The sequence below is a fragment of the Ranitomeya variabilis genome, chromosome 2 (genome assembly GCF_051348905.1).
Source record: "Ranitomeya variabilis isolate aRanVar5 chromosome 2, aRanVar5.hap1, whole genome shotgun sequence".
Taxonomy (NCBI): Eukaryota; Metazoa; Chordata; class Amphibia; order Anura; family Dendrobatidae; genus Ranitomeya; species Ranitomeya variabilis.
In genome coordinates, this window is record NC_135233.1 from 851,424,003 (window position 1) to 851,442,563 (window position 18,561).

General features: G+C 43.0%; 1 protein-coding gene across 1 annotated transcript in view; it reads right to left on the reverse strand.

The window, feature by feature from the left end:
* Positions 1-3,701: 3,701 nt before the first annotated feature.
* The window catches only part of LOC143803974 (mucin-4-like), a 284,408-nt gene continuing 269,548 nt past the window's right edge, over positions 3,702-18,561 (reverse strand). Inside the window, exons 30-34 of the mRNA XM_077281725.1 lie at positions 9,647-9,800; positions 7,692-7,874; positions 5,907-5,950; positions 5,714-5,823; positions 3,702-4,486 (exon numbers count right to left, since the gene is read on the reverse strand). Of these exons, the coding sequence (XP_077137840.1) occupies positions 4,418-4,486; positions 5,714-5,823; positions 5,907-5,950; positions 7,692-7,874; positions 9,647-9,800 (560 nt within the window). The 3' untranslated portion in view covers positions 3,702-4,417. The remainder of the gene's footprint in view (positions 4,487-5,713; positions 5,824-5,906; positions 5,951-7,691; positions 7,875-9,646; positions 9,801-18,561) is intronic.

Sequence of the window (18,561 nt, forward strand, 5' to 3'; positions counted from 1 at the left end):
GGTCCTCCCAAATCTAGGAGTGAGAGCCCTCACAAATGTTAAAGTAAAAAAATAAAGCCAAAACGCTCCGTGTGAACATATGCTAAATGGGAGGTATAATTTTTTTTATTTTTATATTCCGTTAAATACATGTAATTATGTAGGAAAAAATGTTTCTTAGCATTTTTCCCTTTCAAAAAATGTTTTTGTTTGGTTTAGTAGGTCTTTTTAAAAATAGGTTTTCATAAAAATCACTGCCCATTTTTACACTGTGTGCACAATTATTAGGCAATTTGTATTTTTAATGATTATTTTTATTATTAAACTACTATAGTGCTGTCAGTTAATACAAAAAGGTTAATAAACCTGAAACTTGAACATTCAAAAAAGTAGGTTTTGTCATTCTAAGGCCTCATACTCATTTGTGAGAAAAAAAATGGTCCGATTTCTTGACGGAAAAAACGGACTAGTGCCATGCGAGTGTCTTTCGAGTGTCATGCGAGTGTAATGTGATTTCCATGCGATTTTTACTCTGAACATCTGTATGACATGAGTCTGCAATCCGTATACAATGTGATTTTAACATGAGGTTTTACATACAGCTAGTGATGAGCAAATATACTTGTTGCTCGGGTTTTCCAGAGCATGCTCGGGTGGTCTCCGAGTATTTTTTAGTGCTCGGAGATTTAGTTTTCATCACCGCAGTTGAATGATTTACATCTGTTAGCCAGCATAAGTACATGTGGGGGTTGCCAGGGAATCCCCACATGTATTCAAGCTGGCTAACAGATGTAAATCATTCAGCTGCTGCGATGAAAACTAAATCTCCAAGCAGTCATAAATACTCGGAGACCACCCAAGCGTGTTCGGGAAAACCCGAGCAATGAGTATATTCGCTCATCACTACATACAGCAGTTCTCTGTATGTAAAAGCTCATGTTAAAATCGCATTGTAAAATACAACTGTACCAATCACTATCAAACCAAATAATCTTTGGTTTGGGGTCCATTTTCCCACGTTACCCTTGGGAAAATAAAAAAAAATAGGGCAAAAAGTTCATTTTTGTGAAAAAATATGATTTTTTATTTTTAAAGCTCTACATTATAAACTTCTGTGAAGCACTTTGGGGTTCAAAGTGCTCACCACACATCTAGATAAGTTCCTTAGGGGGTCTGCTTTCCAAAATGGTGTCACTTTTGGGGGATTTGCACTGTTTAGGCACATCAGGGGCTCTCCAAACAAGACATGGCATCCAATCTCAATTCAAGCCAATTCTGTGTTGAAAAAGTAAATCGGTGCTCCTTCCATTCCAAGCTCTGCCGTGCGCCCCAACAGTGGTTTACTACCACATTTATGGTATCAGCGTACTCAAAACAAATAAAACAACAACTTTTGGGGTCCAATTTCTCCTGTTACCCTTAGTAAAATAAAACAAATTGGATCTGAAGTAATTTTTTTGTGAAAAAAAAGTTAAATGTACATATTTTTTAAACATTCCAAAAATTCCTGCGAAGCACCTGAAGGGTTAATAAACTTCTTGAATGTGGGTTTGAGTACCTTGAGGGGTGCAGTTTTTAGAATGGTGTCACTTTGGGGCATTTTCTGTCATATAGGCCCCTCAAAGTTACTTCAAGTGTGAGGTGGTACCTTAAAAAAATGGTTTTGCAAATTTTGTTGTAAAAATGAGAAATCGCTGGTTAACTTTTAACCCTTATAACTTCCTAACAAAAAAAATATGTTTCCAAAATTGTACTGATGTAAATCAGACATGTGGTAAATGTTAATTGTTAAATATTTAGTGTGATATGACTCTCTGATTTAAGAGCATAAAAACTAAAAGTTTGAAATTTGAAAATTTTCAAAATTTTCACCAAATTTACATTTTTTCACAAAGTCATATCGAAAAAATTTTACCACTATCATAAAGTACAATATGTCATGAGAAACTCTCAGAATCACCAGGATCTGTTGAAGCGTTTCAGAGTTATGACCTCATAAAGTGACAGTGGCCATAATTGAAAAAAAAAATGGTCTGATCAGGAAGATGAAAACAGGCTTCCGGGTGAAGGGGTTAAGGGCGCAACAAATAAAAGTTTGACAATTGCACAATTCTCAACATTTTTGCCAAATTTCCAAATTTTTGTATAAATAAATGCAGCTCATATCAAAGAACTTTTACACCTATCATGATGAACAATGTGCCACGAAAAAACTCAATCAATGGGATACGTTGAAATGTTCCAGAGTTATTATCACATACAGTGACACTGGTAAGAATTGTAAAAATTGGCCTGGTCATTAACCCCTTCATGACCAGAGGTATTTTCGTTTTTGCGTTTCCATTTTTTTATCCCCTTCTTCCCAGACCCATGACGTTTTTATTTTTTGGTCAAAATGGCCATGTTAGGGCTTGGTTTTTGCAAGACAAGTTGTACTTTTGAAAGACACCATTGGTTTTAACATATCATGTACTGGAAAATGGGAACAAAAATTCTAAGTGCGGCAAAATTGCAACAAAAAACTGCAATTCCACAATTATTTTTGTTTTGCTTTTTTTTACTATGTTCACTAAATGCTAGAACTGACCTGCCTTTGTGATTCTGCAGGTCATTACAAGTTCATAGACATCAAACGTGTCTAGGTTCTTTTTTATGTGGTAAAGAAAATTCCATTCTCCATGAGAGACTAGAAGCTGCCATAACCCGATTGCCTCTGCTACTTACAGGTGATGATCAGATCGCCTGTATGTAGCAGAGTTGCTGACTTGATATGAGTGCCGTCCATCAGGCAGCGCTCATAGCAATCCAGCAGTGACAACTGTAGACGTTATTTATTTATATAATATGGCATTGGAACCCCTCTATTCTTGATAACCAGCCTTGTTGAAGCTGACAGCTGAGGGTTGCAGCCCTTAAAAATAATTTACCCGTGCACAAGTTGCCAGATTGACGCTGACCCATAACACGCATAAAAATCTGTAATTTGTATTCTGAATTCTATGCTGGTACATGCCACACAGATGTCACATGGATGCCAAATAGACAGCACATGGATGGTACACACATACACACAGATGGTACACACACATGAATGGCTAAAAGAAAACCACATGGATAGTAAAAATGGACCATCTCACGCTATGCTTTTTTTTAAGTGGACATGTGAAGGGAGTGACATCTTCATTATCACCTTCATTATCCTGCATCAAAATCTCCTAATGAATGAAACAATAAATATGATAATTGAGTATTAAGTTGTACACAAAATAAAAAACTCTCCTCTGCTTAATCAGTATTGTTGATCAGGTGGCACGGTGGCTCAGTGGTTAGCACAGCAGCCTTGCAGCGCTGGTGTCCTGGGTTCAAATCCCACCAAGGACAACATCTGCAAGGAGTTTGTATGTTCTCCCCGTGTTTGTGTGGGTTTCCTCCCACATTCCAAAGACATACTGATAGGGAATTTAGATTGTGAGCCCCATTGGGGACAGCGATGATAATGTGTGCAAACTGTAAAGCGCTGCTATATAAAGATTATTATTATTAATTGGCTTAAACATTATATTCTCCTTCACACTGAGTTTTGCTTATTTAGGGCACATAATCAAATGCACTTTTCTCTATTGAGGCTCCCAGATATAAGTTTGGTCTAACATATAAATATAAACTTTTTTTGTACAGTATACAATGTACAGTGCTATTGTGTCAACATAATTTACAAGGCAAACTGTATGCGTATTTTTTATTAAAATTACTAAATATATCAGGAATGCATTCAACAATTTTTAAAAATCACAGCATAATTGTACAGTCCCTCTATATTGTAGACAATGAGCCCTATTGCATTACTTAATAATTTCAACATTTAGAGGGTAAAATATAAATATTTCTTAAATCAACTTACAAAAATCTAATACAAAGATAGATTTCGCATTACTGGAGGAAGACAAGGTGCACAGTGCATTATAATGTAGAGAAATCCTTGCGAGTTTGTTCAAGTTTCTGAGACATTTATTCGTAAACATAATTAAACTGGACTGAACCAAATATAATTAAAAAAGCTGCGACTTCCCATTTTTCGACCCGTAATTACAGTCCAGGAAAATAAGAACTATGGTCCAAAATCTATACATCTGGCTTGTAAACAATTTTATTTTGGAAAAATAAGAAAAGTTATAGCAGGCAAATGCTCATTAATTATGGGAATTTGGCAACAGTGTAAATCACAAATGAGCAGGTCTGATAAGGCAGCATTGTGTCCCTAAGGATAGGGTTCATATCTAATAAATATCTTAATGTATTTTACAAAGTGCTATCCCAATACAGGGAGTTCTGTGTCTTATACATTCATAATCAAATATGCCTTTCAATCATTATGAAATCTTTGTTCTCTGCACATATACAAATTTTAGATACTCAAATAAAACATCATAAAAACACTTTAATTTTGTTCGGATTTCTTGATACTCTTGAGCGAGTCATTGTTGATTTCTGGTCGCTTTATTTTGACCTGGAAGAAAACATGCAAAGAATGATCAGTGAAAAGTTTAGCAAATATTAGATTAGACCAGTTATTCCCAAAACCTGCACATTTTACTCAATATCTTCTATTCTAGTCTGTAGAGGGCAGGAATGGACAAGTAGCGCATTAGAGCAACCTAGGATGGGCCCTGCACATAAAATGCTCCTTATTGGCAAAGACACTTGAATAAGCTGCAGGGGCAGGACTGGCAAAAATTGCCTTTAACCAGGAATGGACAATTCATTTTTTACCTCACTCCAGTAAGTAGTAAATGAGGTGGAGAGATGGCCATGCTTCTGTGCAGCTGCTGCCAGGGTAGCTTTTATTACAGTAGCTCGGTTTTATCATATCATTTAAGCTATATTAAAGAGAGCTGCACACATGGTCTAGGCCTTTCAGCAGTATGAATGGGAAACAAGATGACTGCCATTCTCCTGATAGGTTGGAGTCTTGGATATGGAATCGCCACTTTTTATACATTTAGGGCATATACTTTAAAATGCTATGAATGTCTCAGGTAGTAATACCCCTTTAAGTTTTATAACAGCCTTTGGGATTGGTTCAATCTGATAATGTGAACCAGAAAATCTTGTACCTTATATCTTTAATCTTATATGCACTTCTATCATAAAGAAAATGTTTGCACCCTTAGGGCTCCTTTTCACTTGCGAGAAATACGTCCGAGTCTCGCATGTGAAAACCAAGCTTTGGCGCCAGCACTTGGGAGCAGCGCGTGCAGCTGCATGTGTTGCTATGCAGCCGCACTCTCCGCTCTGGAGTGCGGCGCCAGAGCAGGGTTTTAACATGCAAGACTTGGACGTATTTCTCGCAAGTGAAAAGGAGCCCTTAGAGGTTCATGTTGTACTGTGTTGATAACTAATTTCTGTATTGCTTTCTCCGACATGCCTGCAGGTGGTGCTGCAATGCCAGACCTTAGCGGGTGTTTCCTGCAAAGTATACTCTCTACCTCTCCATTTAATCATTCCTGGTAATATGAATATATAAACTACAAGCTACACTATTTTTTTTCTTGTGAAAAAAAAAAAAAAACCCCTGACAGACGACATGATAAGTCATTAGGGTCTGTCTGGAATTGCTGGTGTTTGTCATATATTGGATTTGTGCCATTAATTTCTTTTTTCTGAATCAAACAGATGAATGGAATTCGTAATCCTAATTTGTACTGTTATTTTGAAGACATATTAGCCATCATACCTCCGTTGAACAGTCGACATTTTCAAGGTGAGGTTCCCAGTCGACCAAATGTGGAGATTTAATGCCTTTATCTGAAGTTGAAAATTCCGATTCTCCCAACCGCTCAAAGGCTAAAAAATTGATCAACATGAGAGTGCAATATTAATAAATTGAAATATATGTAATAATATTAGGAAATAAGATCTACACTTACTTGAAAATAGAGATGTTTTCCAGATAAATCGAGATTTGTATGTTCTGATTAAGAAAATAAGTAAAAAAAAGAATTATGAAAATCATTAGAATAGCATTACATGTTGTGAAAAACAGCATGTAGAAGTTACTATAAACTTAGAAATGATGAGTGCGTTGAACTGTTTTGCATTAAAATATGGAAAGCCCCCAGTGTGTGTCCCAAATTAATCCATATAATCCTTTTCACCAAAACAACCATTTGCCGTACCCCTGGAGTACTTTAGACAGTTTATTATATGGTACTCTGGGGAGATAAAAAATTATTGTGATGGCCATACAGTCATAAACTATTAGGATAACATGGATGGTGCTGTGTTCCACCCTCAGACTACTTGTAATTCTGTATGATGCTGTAGCTGCTCTTCACTGCTCCCCCTCCTTTATGGGACATTACATCACACATCAGTGGGTGTGGTATTCTTCCTGCTGCTGTGGCCTGCCCCCAGTGCTATCTGCTTGTACACAGTCTAATATTGTGGGCGTCGCGTGAGTGTGGTCTGCTTCCGGCTGCTAGGAGTAGCAGCCAAGCCCCTGATAATATGAGACCACATACAAGTAGATAGAATCAATGGGCAGACTGCTACTAACAGCCGGGAGCAAACCACGCCCACGCCATGCCCCCAATATCAGATTGCATATTAGCAGATAGTATCAGGGGACTGATTGCTGCTGCTAGCAGAGAGAATGCAATGCCCCCAGATGTGTGACATAACTTCCCATAGGGAGGGAGATCAGTGAGGAGCAGCTACAGCATCACACAGAATTAGAGGTAGTTAGAGGGCTGAAAACAGCACAATTCATGTTATCTTAATAGTTTATGAATATGGTCATTGCAATCATTTTTTATTTCCCCAGAGTACCCCTTTATGACCCCTCTCCATATTTTACAAATCAACTATAACAACTTAATGCAAGATAGTTCTTACCCTACACCTTACATTTGAGAACCTAACACTAGATTTGTCTACAGGGCATGCCTCGTGAGCCTTATCTGCCTCCCACTGCACTAAAATACAGTGAGCCAGTGTCAGGAATTGTTAAAGGATTTGTGGCAGCTCTGGGTCTGCTGAAATTTAAATGTTATTTTTTTCCTTTGGTCCAGCAAGAGTTAATTTCAGTCTCTTGTTGGCAGTTTCTTTTAGGCTGGTCAGCTGTTATTGGTTAAAAACCATTCCCACCTCCCTTTAAATAGTCACATGACCTATCAGCTGAACGTCGGTTATAGAGTTTTCTTCTATGAAGACTAGCTAGGTGTGTGGAGCTGAGACTGTGGTATTGCCACTGTTGAAGTTCTGTTATCCTGATTCCGTTTACTCCCTCTGCTGTGGAGCATACAGCAGATTCTGATCTGAGTAGTATCCTTTTTAGTAGAGGTGACAGACAGGGACTAGGCTCGTGAAAGGCAAGCATAGGGAATTAGGGAAGATTACGATTAGGCATAGGTTGGTGTCAGGAGGTGTCCCATCCCCGCTCCTCTCCTTTTTTCTGTCCTGTTGTACTTATATGCTGTGTCGTTCGCCAGACATACCCGTGTCCGAGCGTGACAGCCAGGATTAACAAATCCTTCTTTATGTTTTTCAAATGGTAGATGATGGCCATTCTGTCTGTACCACCTTTGCTATGATCAGCACAAGCGCTACCAATTGGTTAACTTTGTAATATTTGCTATGAAATGCTATCCTTATAACAGGTAATTTTCTTTTACTGTAGTTTACATTACAAGTGTGAACCAGTTGTCACTTACTCATCTGCATATCCGTCATTCTCTTGTTTCTTTCGATACCAACGAACTGCAAACCAGATTCCCAGGAGCAGCAGAAGAAGGAAGCCCAAAGCTCCAAATAATATGCCAAAGAATGGACCCAGGTTCATGGAGAGATGTTCACATTGGGGTCCAGATGTGATGTAGATAGAGAATGGTTTACAGCTGAAAGAAAAAAAATGGCTTAGGCTACTTTCACACTAGCGTCGGGCTCGGCCTGTCGCAGTGCGTCGGGCCGAGGTTACCGACGCTAGCGTTGTCTCCGCCGCACAATGGGGGCAGCGGATGCATTTTTCCAGCGCTTCCACTGCCCCATTGTGAGGTGCGGGGAAGTGCGGGGAGGTGGGGGCGGACCGTCGGGAGCAAAAAATGTTACATGTAACGTTTTTTGCTCCCGGCGGACCGCCACAACACGACGGTTGCGACGTGTGGCAATCTGTCGCAATGCGTAGCTAACGATAGTCAATGGTAAAAAAACGCATCCTGCAAGCACTTTTGCAGGATGCATTTTTTCTGCAAAACAACGCATTTTGACGGATTGCAGTTAACGCTAGTGTGAAAGTAGCCTTATTTACATATGTATGTTGTTCAAAATGTAAGAAAAAAGCTGATCAAAATTCTCTAGCTGATTTCTAGGATGTGTCATTCCCACAACTATGCTGTGTTTAGACTAAGGGTACCGTCACACAGTGCAATTTTGATCGCTACGACGGCACAATTCGTGACGTTCTAGCGATATCGTTATGATCTCGCAGTGTCTGACACGCTACTGCGATCAGGGACCCTGCTGAGAATCGTACGTCGTAGCAGATCGTTTGAAACTTTCTTTCGTCGCTGGATCTCCCGCTGTCATCGCTGGATCATTGTGTGTGACAGCGATCCAGCGATGCGTTCGCTGGTAACCAGGGTAAACATCGGGTTACTAAGTCACTGCTGTGCTGTGCTCTCACTGTACGGCGGCACTCAGTCAGAGCAGGAAGCAGACGGCAAGGGACCTGACGGACATCAGATGGTGAGTATGTACGGTTTGTTTTTTTTAACTTTTACGCTGGTAACCACGGTAAACATCGGGTTACTAAGCGCGGCCCTGCGCTTAGTAACCCGATGTTTACCCTGGTTACCCGGGGACTTCGGCATCGCTCCAGCGCCGTGATTGCACAGTGTGACCGCAGTCTGCGATGCTGGAGCGATAATCATACGACGCTGCAATGTCACGAATCGTGCCGTCGTAGCGATCAAAATTGCACTGTGTGACGGTACCCTTACACAGACTAATGTATAAGATATTGATGGAATCTGTACTGAAAATCTGAAAAAAAATCTGAACATGGTCATGGGGTATATTTATATGGTGAGTCAGTGACACACCATAATAGCCCTATGAGTTTTTATCATGACCTTTCCACAAATGTGGTGTTCTTTTTAGAACAACAATTATGATAACATATTATTAAAAACTTGGATTTTTGTTGTGTTTATGCCTCAGCCTAGACATGGTATTGAAGCGACTGTGTGCTGTAACATTTTGCACTGTGTGAGTGCACCCATAAAGTCCTAAAAATCAGCTAATATTATTCAACTAGAGACCACCCACTACTCTAATAAGACGTTTAACATAGTGAAAGGATTGGAGGAGTGATCACATGGGATCATGCATACAAGTATTGCTTCAGTTATCAACGAGCTATCTGCTGGGATCCATCTCCTAGAACCTCATCCCATTTAATCCCTCTTATATTTTTTGCCCTTCTTTTCTGGGTCACAGCTTCCACATTTGTAATTTCCTTTTTCAATGTTTACTAAAACTGATTTTTTATTACTGGGCCACTATTATTATACTACATCTTTGCTTTTCAATACCATTTAGGAAATTTCTTGTAGTTCCGCATTAGAGAAAGGATTTGAACATTAATTAAAATGATAACGTATCTACATACCTGCAGGTACGCTCTCCATTAAGAAGCAGACACATGGCATTGTTCTTGCAGTATGTATCATTGATGCATTTTGAGACACATTGCAAAGTGGCATTATCCAGTGTATATCCTCCGTAATTACATTCTGCATTTTGTGCTAGTTCTTTTACAGTCACTGAGGAAAAAAATTGCTAAATGTCACATACATAAGGTTTATAGTTATTAACTGAAATGTGAAATGTGAAATCAATGTACAGTCACATTTAAGTCAGACCCTTTTTTGTTTGCCAGGGAAAGTGTTGAGCAATTCAATGAGTATGCTGATAGCTATGCATTTATCCCTATTATACCGCTACTTCATTTTTTGCAGTGATTTTCCATAAATGGAAGTATTGGTATGTCATGCAGGAAAATGATCACAGTGACAAAAGAGACTATGATTGTTTAAAGATGGCTGCTGTACTCGACAATTGATCATCTTCCCTCATCACCAAGGGGGATATTGCCAACCCCCATTGGTGATCTCTGCAATTAGCTGGTCAACTTTGACCAGCCAATCACACCAATTGTTCATTTAAAGCCCTATCCTGGTGTATTATTTTTTACGATGGTGATTGGTGCTGCTTGTCCGCACCAATCACATGTAGACTTCTTTATGACAACCCCATCCTGTGGCCTCTGAACCCTGATCAGTGGCTCACATCATTGATCAGAACCTACAAGTATGTTCAATTTTTGGTTAAGGCTTTTTTTCCTGTCAAGTCTTCATATCTGCTTGTGCAACCAGTGGCCGTAGCGCTCTAATCAGTATTGCAACCCACTGATCAGATTCGGTTGCAGAGTCCCAATATATTTTTTCAAAAAGTGTGAAAAAATATTTAAAAATAGGAATAAAAAAATTTAATAGTGTAGTAAAAATGTATTGTAGTAATTAGCTTATATGACAATATTTTGTTAACTAAAAAGTAGGATTACAGTTAGCATCAGTTGCGTGCGCTGCATGCTCTCAATAAATGTATTTGTGGATGTCTGCCTACTAAAACTAATTTAATGTAGCTTCAGAAGTTATTTTGACATTTTTTATAGTATAGGTTTTGTTCTGCTAATATATACATGTGCTTCTCACATAATTAGAATATCATCAAAATGTTAATTTATTTCAGTTCTTCAATACAAAAAGTGAAACTCATATCATATACAGTCATTACAAACAGAATGATGTATTTCAAGAGTTAATTTCTGTTAATGTTTATAATTATGGCTTACAGCCAACGAAAACCCAAAAGTAATTATCTCAGTAAATTAGAATACTTTAGAATATCAGCTTGAAAAATGATTTTAAAACCTGAAATGTTGGCCTACTGAAATGTATGTTGAGTAAATGCACTCAATACTTGGTCGGGGCTCCTTTTGCATCAATTTCTGCATCAATGCGACGTGGAATGGAGGCGATCAGCCTGTGGCACTGCTGAGGTGTTATGGAAACCCAGGTTGCTTTGATAGCAGCCTTCAGCTCGTTTGCATTGTTGGATCTGGTGTCTCATCTTCCTCTTGAAAATACCCCATAGATTCTGTATGGGGTTAAGGTAGGCGAGTTTGCTGTCCAATCAAGCACAGTGATACTGTGGTTTTTAACCCCTTCCCGACCTGTGACGACATGTAGGAGTCATGAAAGTCGGTGTCAATCTGACCTGTGACACCTATGTGGCATCATGGCGGGATCGCGTTCCTACAGGTCAGGTGAAAGGGTTAATTGAAATTTCACCCAACCTGCAGGTACAGGGGGACTTGTACTCGAGCCCAGGGGGTGGCTTTGCCCCCCCTTGGCTACGATCGCTCTGGTGACCACTTTGTCACCATGTGACACGTCCATGTGATGCTAGCTCTCCATTCAGATGTGGAGGGGCGGAGAAAACGATGGCTGCCTTTGCTGTCCAGCTTCATGTCATCCGTGGAAGCTGAACAGTGAAGTGCCTGCTTGCGGCCCTGCCACATACTCACCGCAATTGCTGCTCCCGCCGCCATCATCACCACCGCTGCCACCAACTCCCCTCTGCTGCCCTCCACTCCCGTGCTGTTCGAATCCATGCCCCCCGACATCCGCTCCCTCCCCCCTGCCTCAGTGATCACCCCCTCCCCCTGCCCCAGTGAGCACCCCCTGACCAACCCCCTTGCTGCTGCTGGCTCCATCTCCTCCATCTGCATCTCCTCAGCCCCCTGCACCTGACAGCCCCCTCCTGCCCCCGGTGATCACCCCCTGATTGCCTCCTGCCCCCTGATCATCCATCTGCCCTGCAGATCTCCCCCTGCCCAGCTGATCATCCCCCTGCCCTGCTGATCTTACCCCTGCCCCGCTGATCACCCCCCTGCCCCGCGGATCACCCCCTGCCCCGTGGATCTCCCTCCACCCTGCTGATATCACCCCTGTCCCAGTGATCACAGCCCTGTCCCAGTTTTCCCATTAGGGTTAGAGTTGGGCTAAAGTTAGGGTTAGGGCTAAAATTAGGGTTAGGGTTGGGGCTAAAGTTAGGGTTGGGATTAGTGTTAGGGTTAGTGGTAGGGTTATGGGTAGGGTTAGGATTAGGGGTAGGGTTAGGATTAGGGTAGGATTAGAGGTAGGGGTAGGGTTAGGATTAGGGTTAGGGTTGGGATCAGGGGTAGGGTTAGGCTTGGGATTAGGGGTAGGGTTGGGATTAGGGTTGGAATTAGGGGTAAGGGTTAGGATTAGAGGTAGGGCTAGGGTTGGGATTAGGGTAAGGGGTGTGTTGATGTTAGGGTTGGAGTTAGAATTGGGGGGTTTCCACTGTTTAGGCACATCTAGGGTTGAGCGAAACGGGTCGTTCATTTTCAAAAGTCGCCGACTTTTGGCAAAGTCGGCGTCTCATGAAACCGAGCCGATCCCAGCGTTGCATCGGCCAGGCGGTACGCGACTTTCGCGCCAAAGTCGCGTTTCAATGACGCGAAAAGTGCCATTTCTCAGCCAATGGAGGTGAACGCAGAGTGTGGGCAGCGTGATGACATAGATCTCAGTCCCCACCATCTTAGAGAAGGGCATTGCAGTGATTGGCTTGCTGTCTGCGGCGTCACAGGGGCTATAAAGGGGCGTTCCCACCGACCGCCATCTCACTGCTGCTGCTCTGAGCTTAGGGAGAGGTTGCTGCCGCTTCATTAGAAGCAGGGAGAGCGTTAGGCAGGGTCCATTAACCACCAAACCGCTTGTGCTGTAGCGATTTCCACTGTCCAACACCACCTTCGGTGTGCAGGGACAGTGGAAGCTACATTTTTTTTTTTCTCTCAGCGCTGTAGCTCATTGGGCTGCCCTAGAAGGCTCCCTGATAGCTGTATTGCTGTGTGTACGCCACTGTGCAAACCAACTGCTTTTTTCAAAGCACATATCCTCTTGTTCCTTCCTTTCTGCACAGCTATCTTTTTTGTTTGTCCACACTTTTTATTTAATTTGTGCATCAGTCCACTCCTTATTGCTGCCTGCCATACCTGGCTGAGATTACTGCAGGGAGATAGTAATTGTAGGACAGTTTCTTTTTTTTTTTTTTTTGTGGGAGATTAAGATTGGCATTTCTGCTAGAGTGCCATCCCTGTGTGTGCCATCTCTCACTCAGTGGGCCATAGAAAACCTATTTGTTTTTTTGCTTGATTTGGGTTCTAAAATCTACCTGAAAAAAAATCACTACATCAATCAGTGGGAGATTAATATTGCCCTTTCTGCTTGTGTGCCACTCCTGACTCCTGTGTGTGCCATCTCTCACTCAGTGGGCCATAGAAAGCCTATTTATTTTTTATTATTTGGTTTCTAAAGTCTCCCTGAAAAAGAAAAAAAAAAGAAAACAGTGGGAGATTAATATTGCCCTTTCTGCTTGTGTGCCACTCCTGACCCCTGTGTGTGCCATCTCTCACTCAGTGGGCCATAGAAAGCCTATTTATTTTTTATCATTTGGTTTCTAAAGTCTCCCTGAAAAAGAAAAAAAAAAGAAAACAGTGGGAGATTAATATTGACATTTGTGCTTGAGTGACAGTCTTGCGTGTGTGGCATCTCTGTGATTTGGTGCCACAGAAAACAGAGTGTGTAACATTGTGCCTGATTTTCCTTGTGGTCTCACCAACCTGTTAAGGGATATTGAAATCATACTGAAGTTATAGCTCACCGTGTAAGTTGTTTGACAGCAACAAATAAAGTTACTTTGGTTAAGTTTTTAAAACAATGAGGAAGTCTGGTGCAAGAGGTCGTCGTGGCCGTGGGCGTTCATTGTCAGCTGGTAATGATGGTAGTGGTAGTGGAGCATCAGGTGGTCGTGGGGATAAAAATATTCCACCTAAGTCTGGAGCTGTGGAGCCAGTTTCGTCGTCTGGCTCACAAGGCCTCGAACGCTCTCTTTTCTGGGAGTACGAAAACCGCTTTTAAAGGCGGAGCAGCAACAGCAAGTTTTGGCTTACATTGCAGACTCAGCCTCTAGCTCTTTTGCCTCCTCTTCTGAAACTGGTAAATGTAAAAGCAGCGCGTCGCTTGTGGATGTTCACGGTCAGGGACAAGTCGCTTCCTTGTCCTCTTCAGCAAAAACTACAACAAGAGAGAAGGATTTAACCTACAACAGAATGTGGAGTACACAGTCCCATACACAACTATGAAGGATTTGTAACACAGTTTTATTAATAAATATAGACTACATCATCATTAGATAAATATAAACAGACTAACAAAACAAGGTACATAGGGGGGCCGAGGAAGCCCAACGTGAAACGCGCATCGGGGCTGCTGGAGACACACCACCGGCACATACGTATGGGTAAGACTAGCGGTATATTCCTCCTTCCCACCTCCCCCTCCTTTACAGTAGAGGTCTGGGGGGACGCTATATAGTCATTTCAGTATGTGGAGGGAATTGGCCTTATACTTATTGGCACCTTCTTTTTGCACTTAGCACTTTGCTTAGGAGGATTGTGTGAGGATACCGTTATATCCCCCAGTGTTACTACAGTGGTTTGTGTCTGTATGTATTTGCACCACCTATGTACCTTGTTTTGTTAGTCTGTTTATATTTATCTAATGATGATGTAGTCTATATTTATTAATAAAACTGTGTTACAAATCCTTCATAGTTGTGTATGGGACTGTGTACTCCACATTCTGTTGTAGGTTAAATAATTTCGGAGTGTCCTCCTTACAGGAATTTTGTCCAAATGTAGAGGGTTATTTCCCCTAGTATTTGTATTTAAGTTATGTATCAGTGGTACTTGTTCTTAACAAGAGAGAAGGATGCAGCAGGCGACACAACGGGTTACTCCATGGAGCTCTTTACACATACCGTCCCTGGCTTAGAAAGTGAAACACTTAACAGGCCATGCCCATTACAAGTAGATTCTGACATGGAGTGCACTGATGCACAGCCACAGCCAGAGTACTATGCTGCTCCTTTGACTCAGACCACCACATTGCCCTCTCAGGGTACTGATCCACAATCAGACCCTGATGAGACTATGTTGCACTGCCACGAACGCTATACCACCGACCGACACAGTGACACAGACGAAGTTGCACACGAGCTCGAAGAGGAGGTAATAGATGACCCAGTTGTTGACCCCGATTGGCAGCCATTGGGGGAACAGGGTGCAGGCGGCAGTAGTTCAGAAGCGGAGGTGGAGGAGGGGCCGCAGCAGGCATCAACATCGCAACAGGTTCCATCTGCCGGGCCCGTATCTGGCCCAAAACGCGTGTCAAAGCCAAAACCTGTTGGAGGACAGCGTGGCCATCCGGTTAAAGCTCAGTCTGCAATCCCTGAAAAGGGATCCGATGCTAGGAAGAGTGCAGTCTGGCATTTTTTTAAACAACATCCAATTGATCAGCGCAAAGTCATCTGTCAAAAATGTTCAACTAGCTTAAGCAGAGGTCAGAATCTGAAAAGTCTCAATACTAGTTGCATGCATAGACACTTAACCACCATGCATTTTCAAGCCTGGACTAACTACCAAATGTCCCTTAAGGTTGTAGCACCCTCGGCCAATGAAGCTAGTCAGCAACGCAACATCCCTTCCGTCACTGTAAGGCCACCATTTTCCGCACCACCAGCAGTATCTGTGCAGGTTTCTTTGCCAGCCAAAAGCAGTCAGGGTCAGGGAATCACCAGTTTTGTAGGAGGAAATATTGCATCTAGGGCACCGGCGGAAACAATACCGTCTCCAACCGTCTCTCAGTCTGCCATGTCCACCGGCACACCCGAAAGTTCCACGATCTCCAGCTCTCCAGTCCAGCTCACACTACATGAGACTCTGGTTAGAAAAAGGAAGTACTTATCCTCGCATCCGCGTACACAGGGTTTTAACGCCCACATAGCTAGACTAATCTCGTTAGAGATGATGCCCTACCGGTTAGTTGAAAGCGTAGCTTTCAAAGCCCTGATGGAGTACGCTGAACCACGATACGAGCTACCCAGTCGACACTTTTTTTCCAGAAAAGCCATCCCAGCCCTGCACCAGCATGTTAAACAGCGCATCGTCCATGCACTCAGGCAATCTGTGAGTACAAAGGTGCACCTGACTACAGATGCATGGACCAGTAGGCATGGCCAGGGACGTTATGTGTCCATCACAGCACACTGGGTGAATGTGGTGGATGCAGGGTCCACAGGGGACATCAATTTCGGGACAGTTGTGCCTAGCCCACGGTCTAGGAAACAGTTGGCTGTAGGCGTTCGCACCCCCTCCTCCTCCTCCTCCTCGTCCTCCTGCAGAAGCTACAGCTCTTCCACAGACCGCAGTCGGCCAACCACTCCATCGGCAGATTACACTGTTGCACACCAGTGGTCCCATTATGGGCCAGCTACTGGCAAGCGTCAGCAGGCTGTATTGGCTATGAAGTGTTTGGGCGACAACAGACACACCGCGGAAGTTCTGTCCGAGTTCTTGCAACAAGAAACGCAGTCATGGCTGGGCACAGTAGATCTTGAGGCAGGCAAGGTAGTGAGTGATAACGGAAGGAATTTCATGGCTGCCATCTCCCTTTCCCAACTGAAACACATTCTTTGCCTGGCTCACACCTTAAACCTGGTGGTGCAGTGCTTATTGAAAACTTATCCTGGGTTCTCCGACCTGCTCCTCAAAGTGCGTGGACTTTGCTCACATATCCGACGTTTGCCTGTACACTCCAGCCGTATGCAGACCTATCAGCGGTCTTTGAACCTTCCCCAGCATCGCCTAATCATAGACGTTGCAACAAGGTGGAACTCAACACTGCACATGCTTCAGAGACTGTGCCAACAGAGGCGGGCTGTTATGTTTTTGTGGGAGGATACACATACACGGGCAGGCAGTAGGATGGCAGACATGGAGTTGTCAGGTGTGCAGTGGTCGAAGATACAAGACATGTGTCAAGTCCTTCAGTGTTTTGAGGAATGCACACGGCTGGTTAGTGCAGACAACGCCATAATAAGCATGAGCATCCCCCTAATGCGTCTGCTGATGCAAAGTTTGACGCACATAAACGATCAGGCGTCTGCACCAGAGGAAGAGGAAAGCCTTGATGACAGTCAGCCATTGTCTGGTCAGGGCAGTGTACAGGACGAGGTAGCGGGCGAAGAGGAGGTGGAGGACGAGGAGGATGATGGGGATGAGTATATTTTTAATGCGGAAGCTTTCCCGGGGGCACTGGAAATTGGTTGCGTGGCAAGGCCGGGTTCTGGTTTTTTGAGGGACACAAGTGACGTAGATTTGCCTGAAACTGCCCCTCAACCAATCACAACCGGAAATTTGACAACTGGAACTTTGGCCCACATGGCGGATTATGCCTTACGTATCCTAAAAAGGGACACACTCATTACGAAAATGATGAACGATGGCGATTACTGGTTGGCCTGCCTCCTCGATCCACCCTATAAAGGCAAATTGCAAAATATTATGCCACATGAGAACTTGGAACTAATATTAGCAACCAAACAATCAACTCTTGTTGACCGTTTGCTTCAGGCATTCCCAGCACACAGCGCACGTGATCATTCTCACACGAGCTCCAGGGGGCAGCAGACTAGGAGTGTTAGGGGTGCACACATCAGAAGTGGCGTTGGACAGAGGGGTTTTCTGACCAGGTTGTGGAGTGATTTTGCTATGAACGCAGACAGGACAGGTACTGCTGCATCAATTGAAAGTGACAGGCGACAACATTTGTCCAGTATGGTTACTAACTATTTTTCATCCCTTATCGATGTTATCCCTCAACCGTCATTCCCATTTGATTACTGGGCATCAAAATTAGACACCTGGCCAGAATTGGCAGAATATGCATTGCAGGAGCTTGCTTGCCCGGCAGCAAGTGTCCTATCAGAAAGAGTATTCAGTGCTGCAGGTTCAATATTAACCGAAAAAAGGACTCGTCTGGCTACCCAAAATGTTGACGATCTAACATTCATTAAAATGAACCACAACTGGATTTCGAAATCTTTTGCCCCACCTTGCCCGGCCGACACCTAGCTTTCCTATGAAAAGCTCTTGCCTGTGGACTACTGTGAATTACTTTTCTAATGCCTAATTTTCTGCAGCTGATTGTCCAGCATACGACATGTTTACACCTCCCTCAATGGCCAAACTCCCCACACGGGGCCGTGGTATCGCGACTTGGCGCAAGCACCCGTGAGACTGCTGTTTGTCTGAAGAGGTGGGTGTGCTTGCTTTTGGTCGACGGCATTGCTACTGGGTCCCTCATAGTACAATAAAGTGTCTCTGGCGGTGGTGGTGCGCACCCAACGTCAGACACACTGTTGTAACATGAGGGGCCCTGGGCCTGTACCGCCGGCCACAAGAGAGTTCACCCACCCCCAGGTCAAACATTGCTCTACCACTTCCACAGTTATCTCTCACACTTCCACCAATGTTTAGTCTATGCGCTGACATCCTTCCATACCTGCCACTGACAATACCATTGTGTTGACATG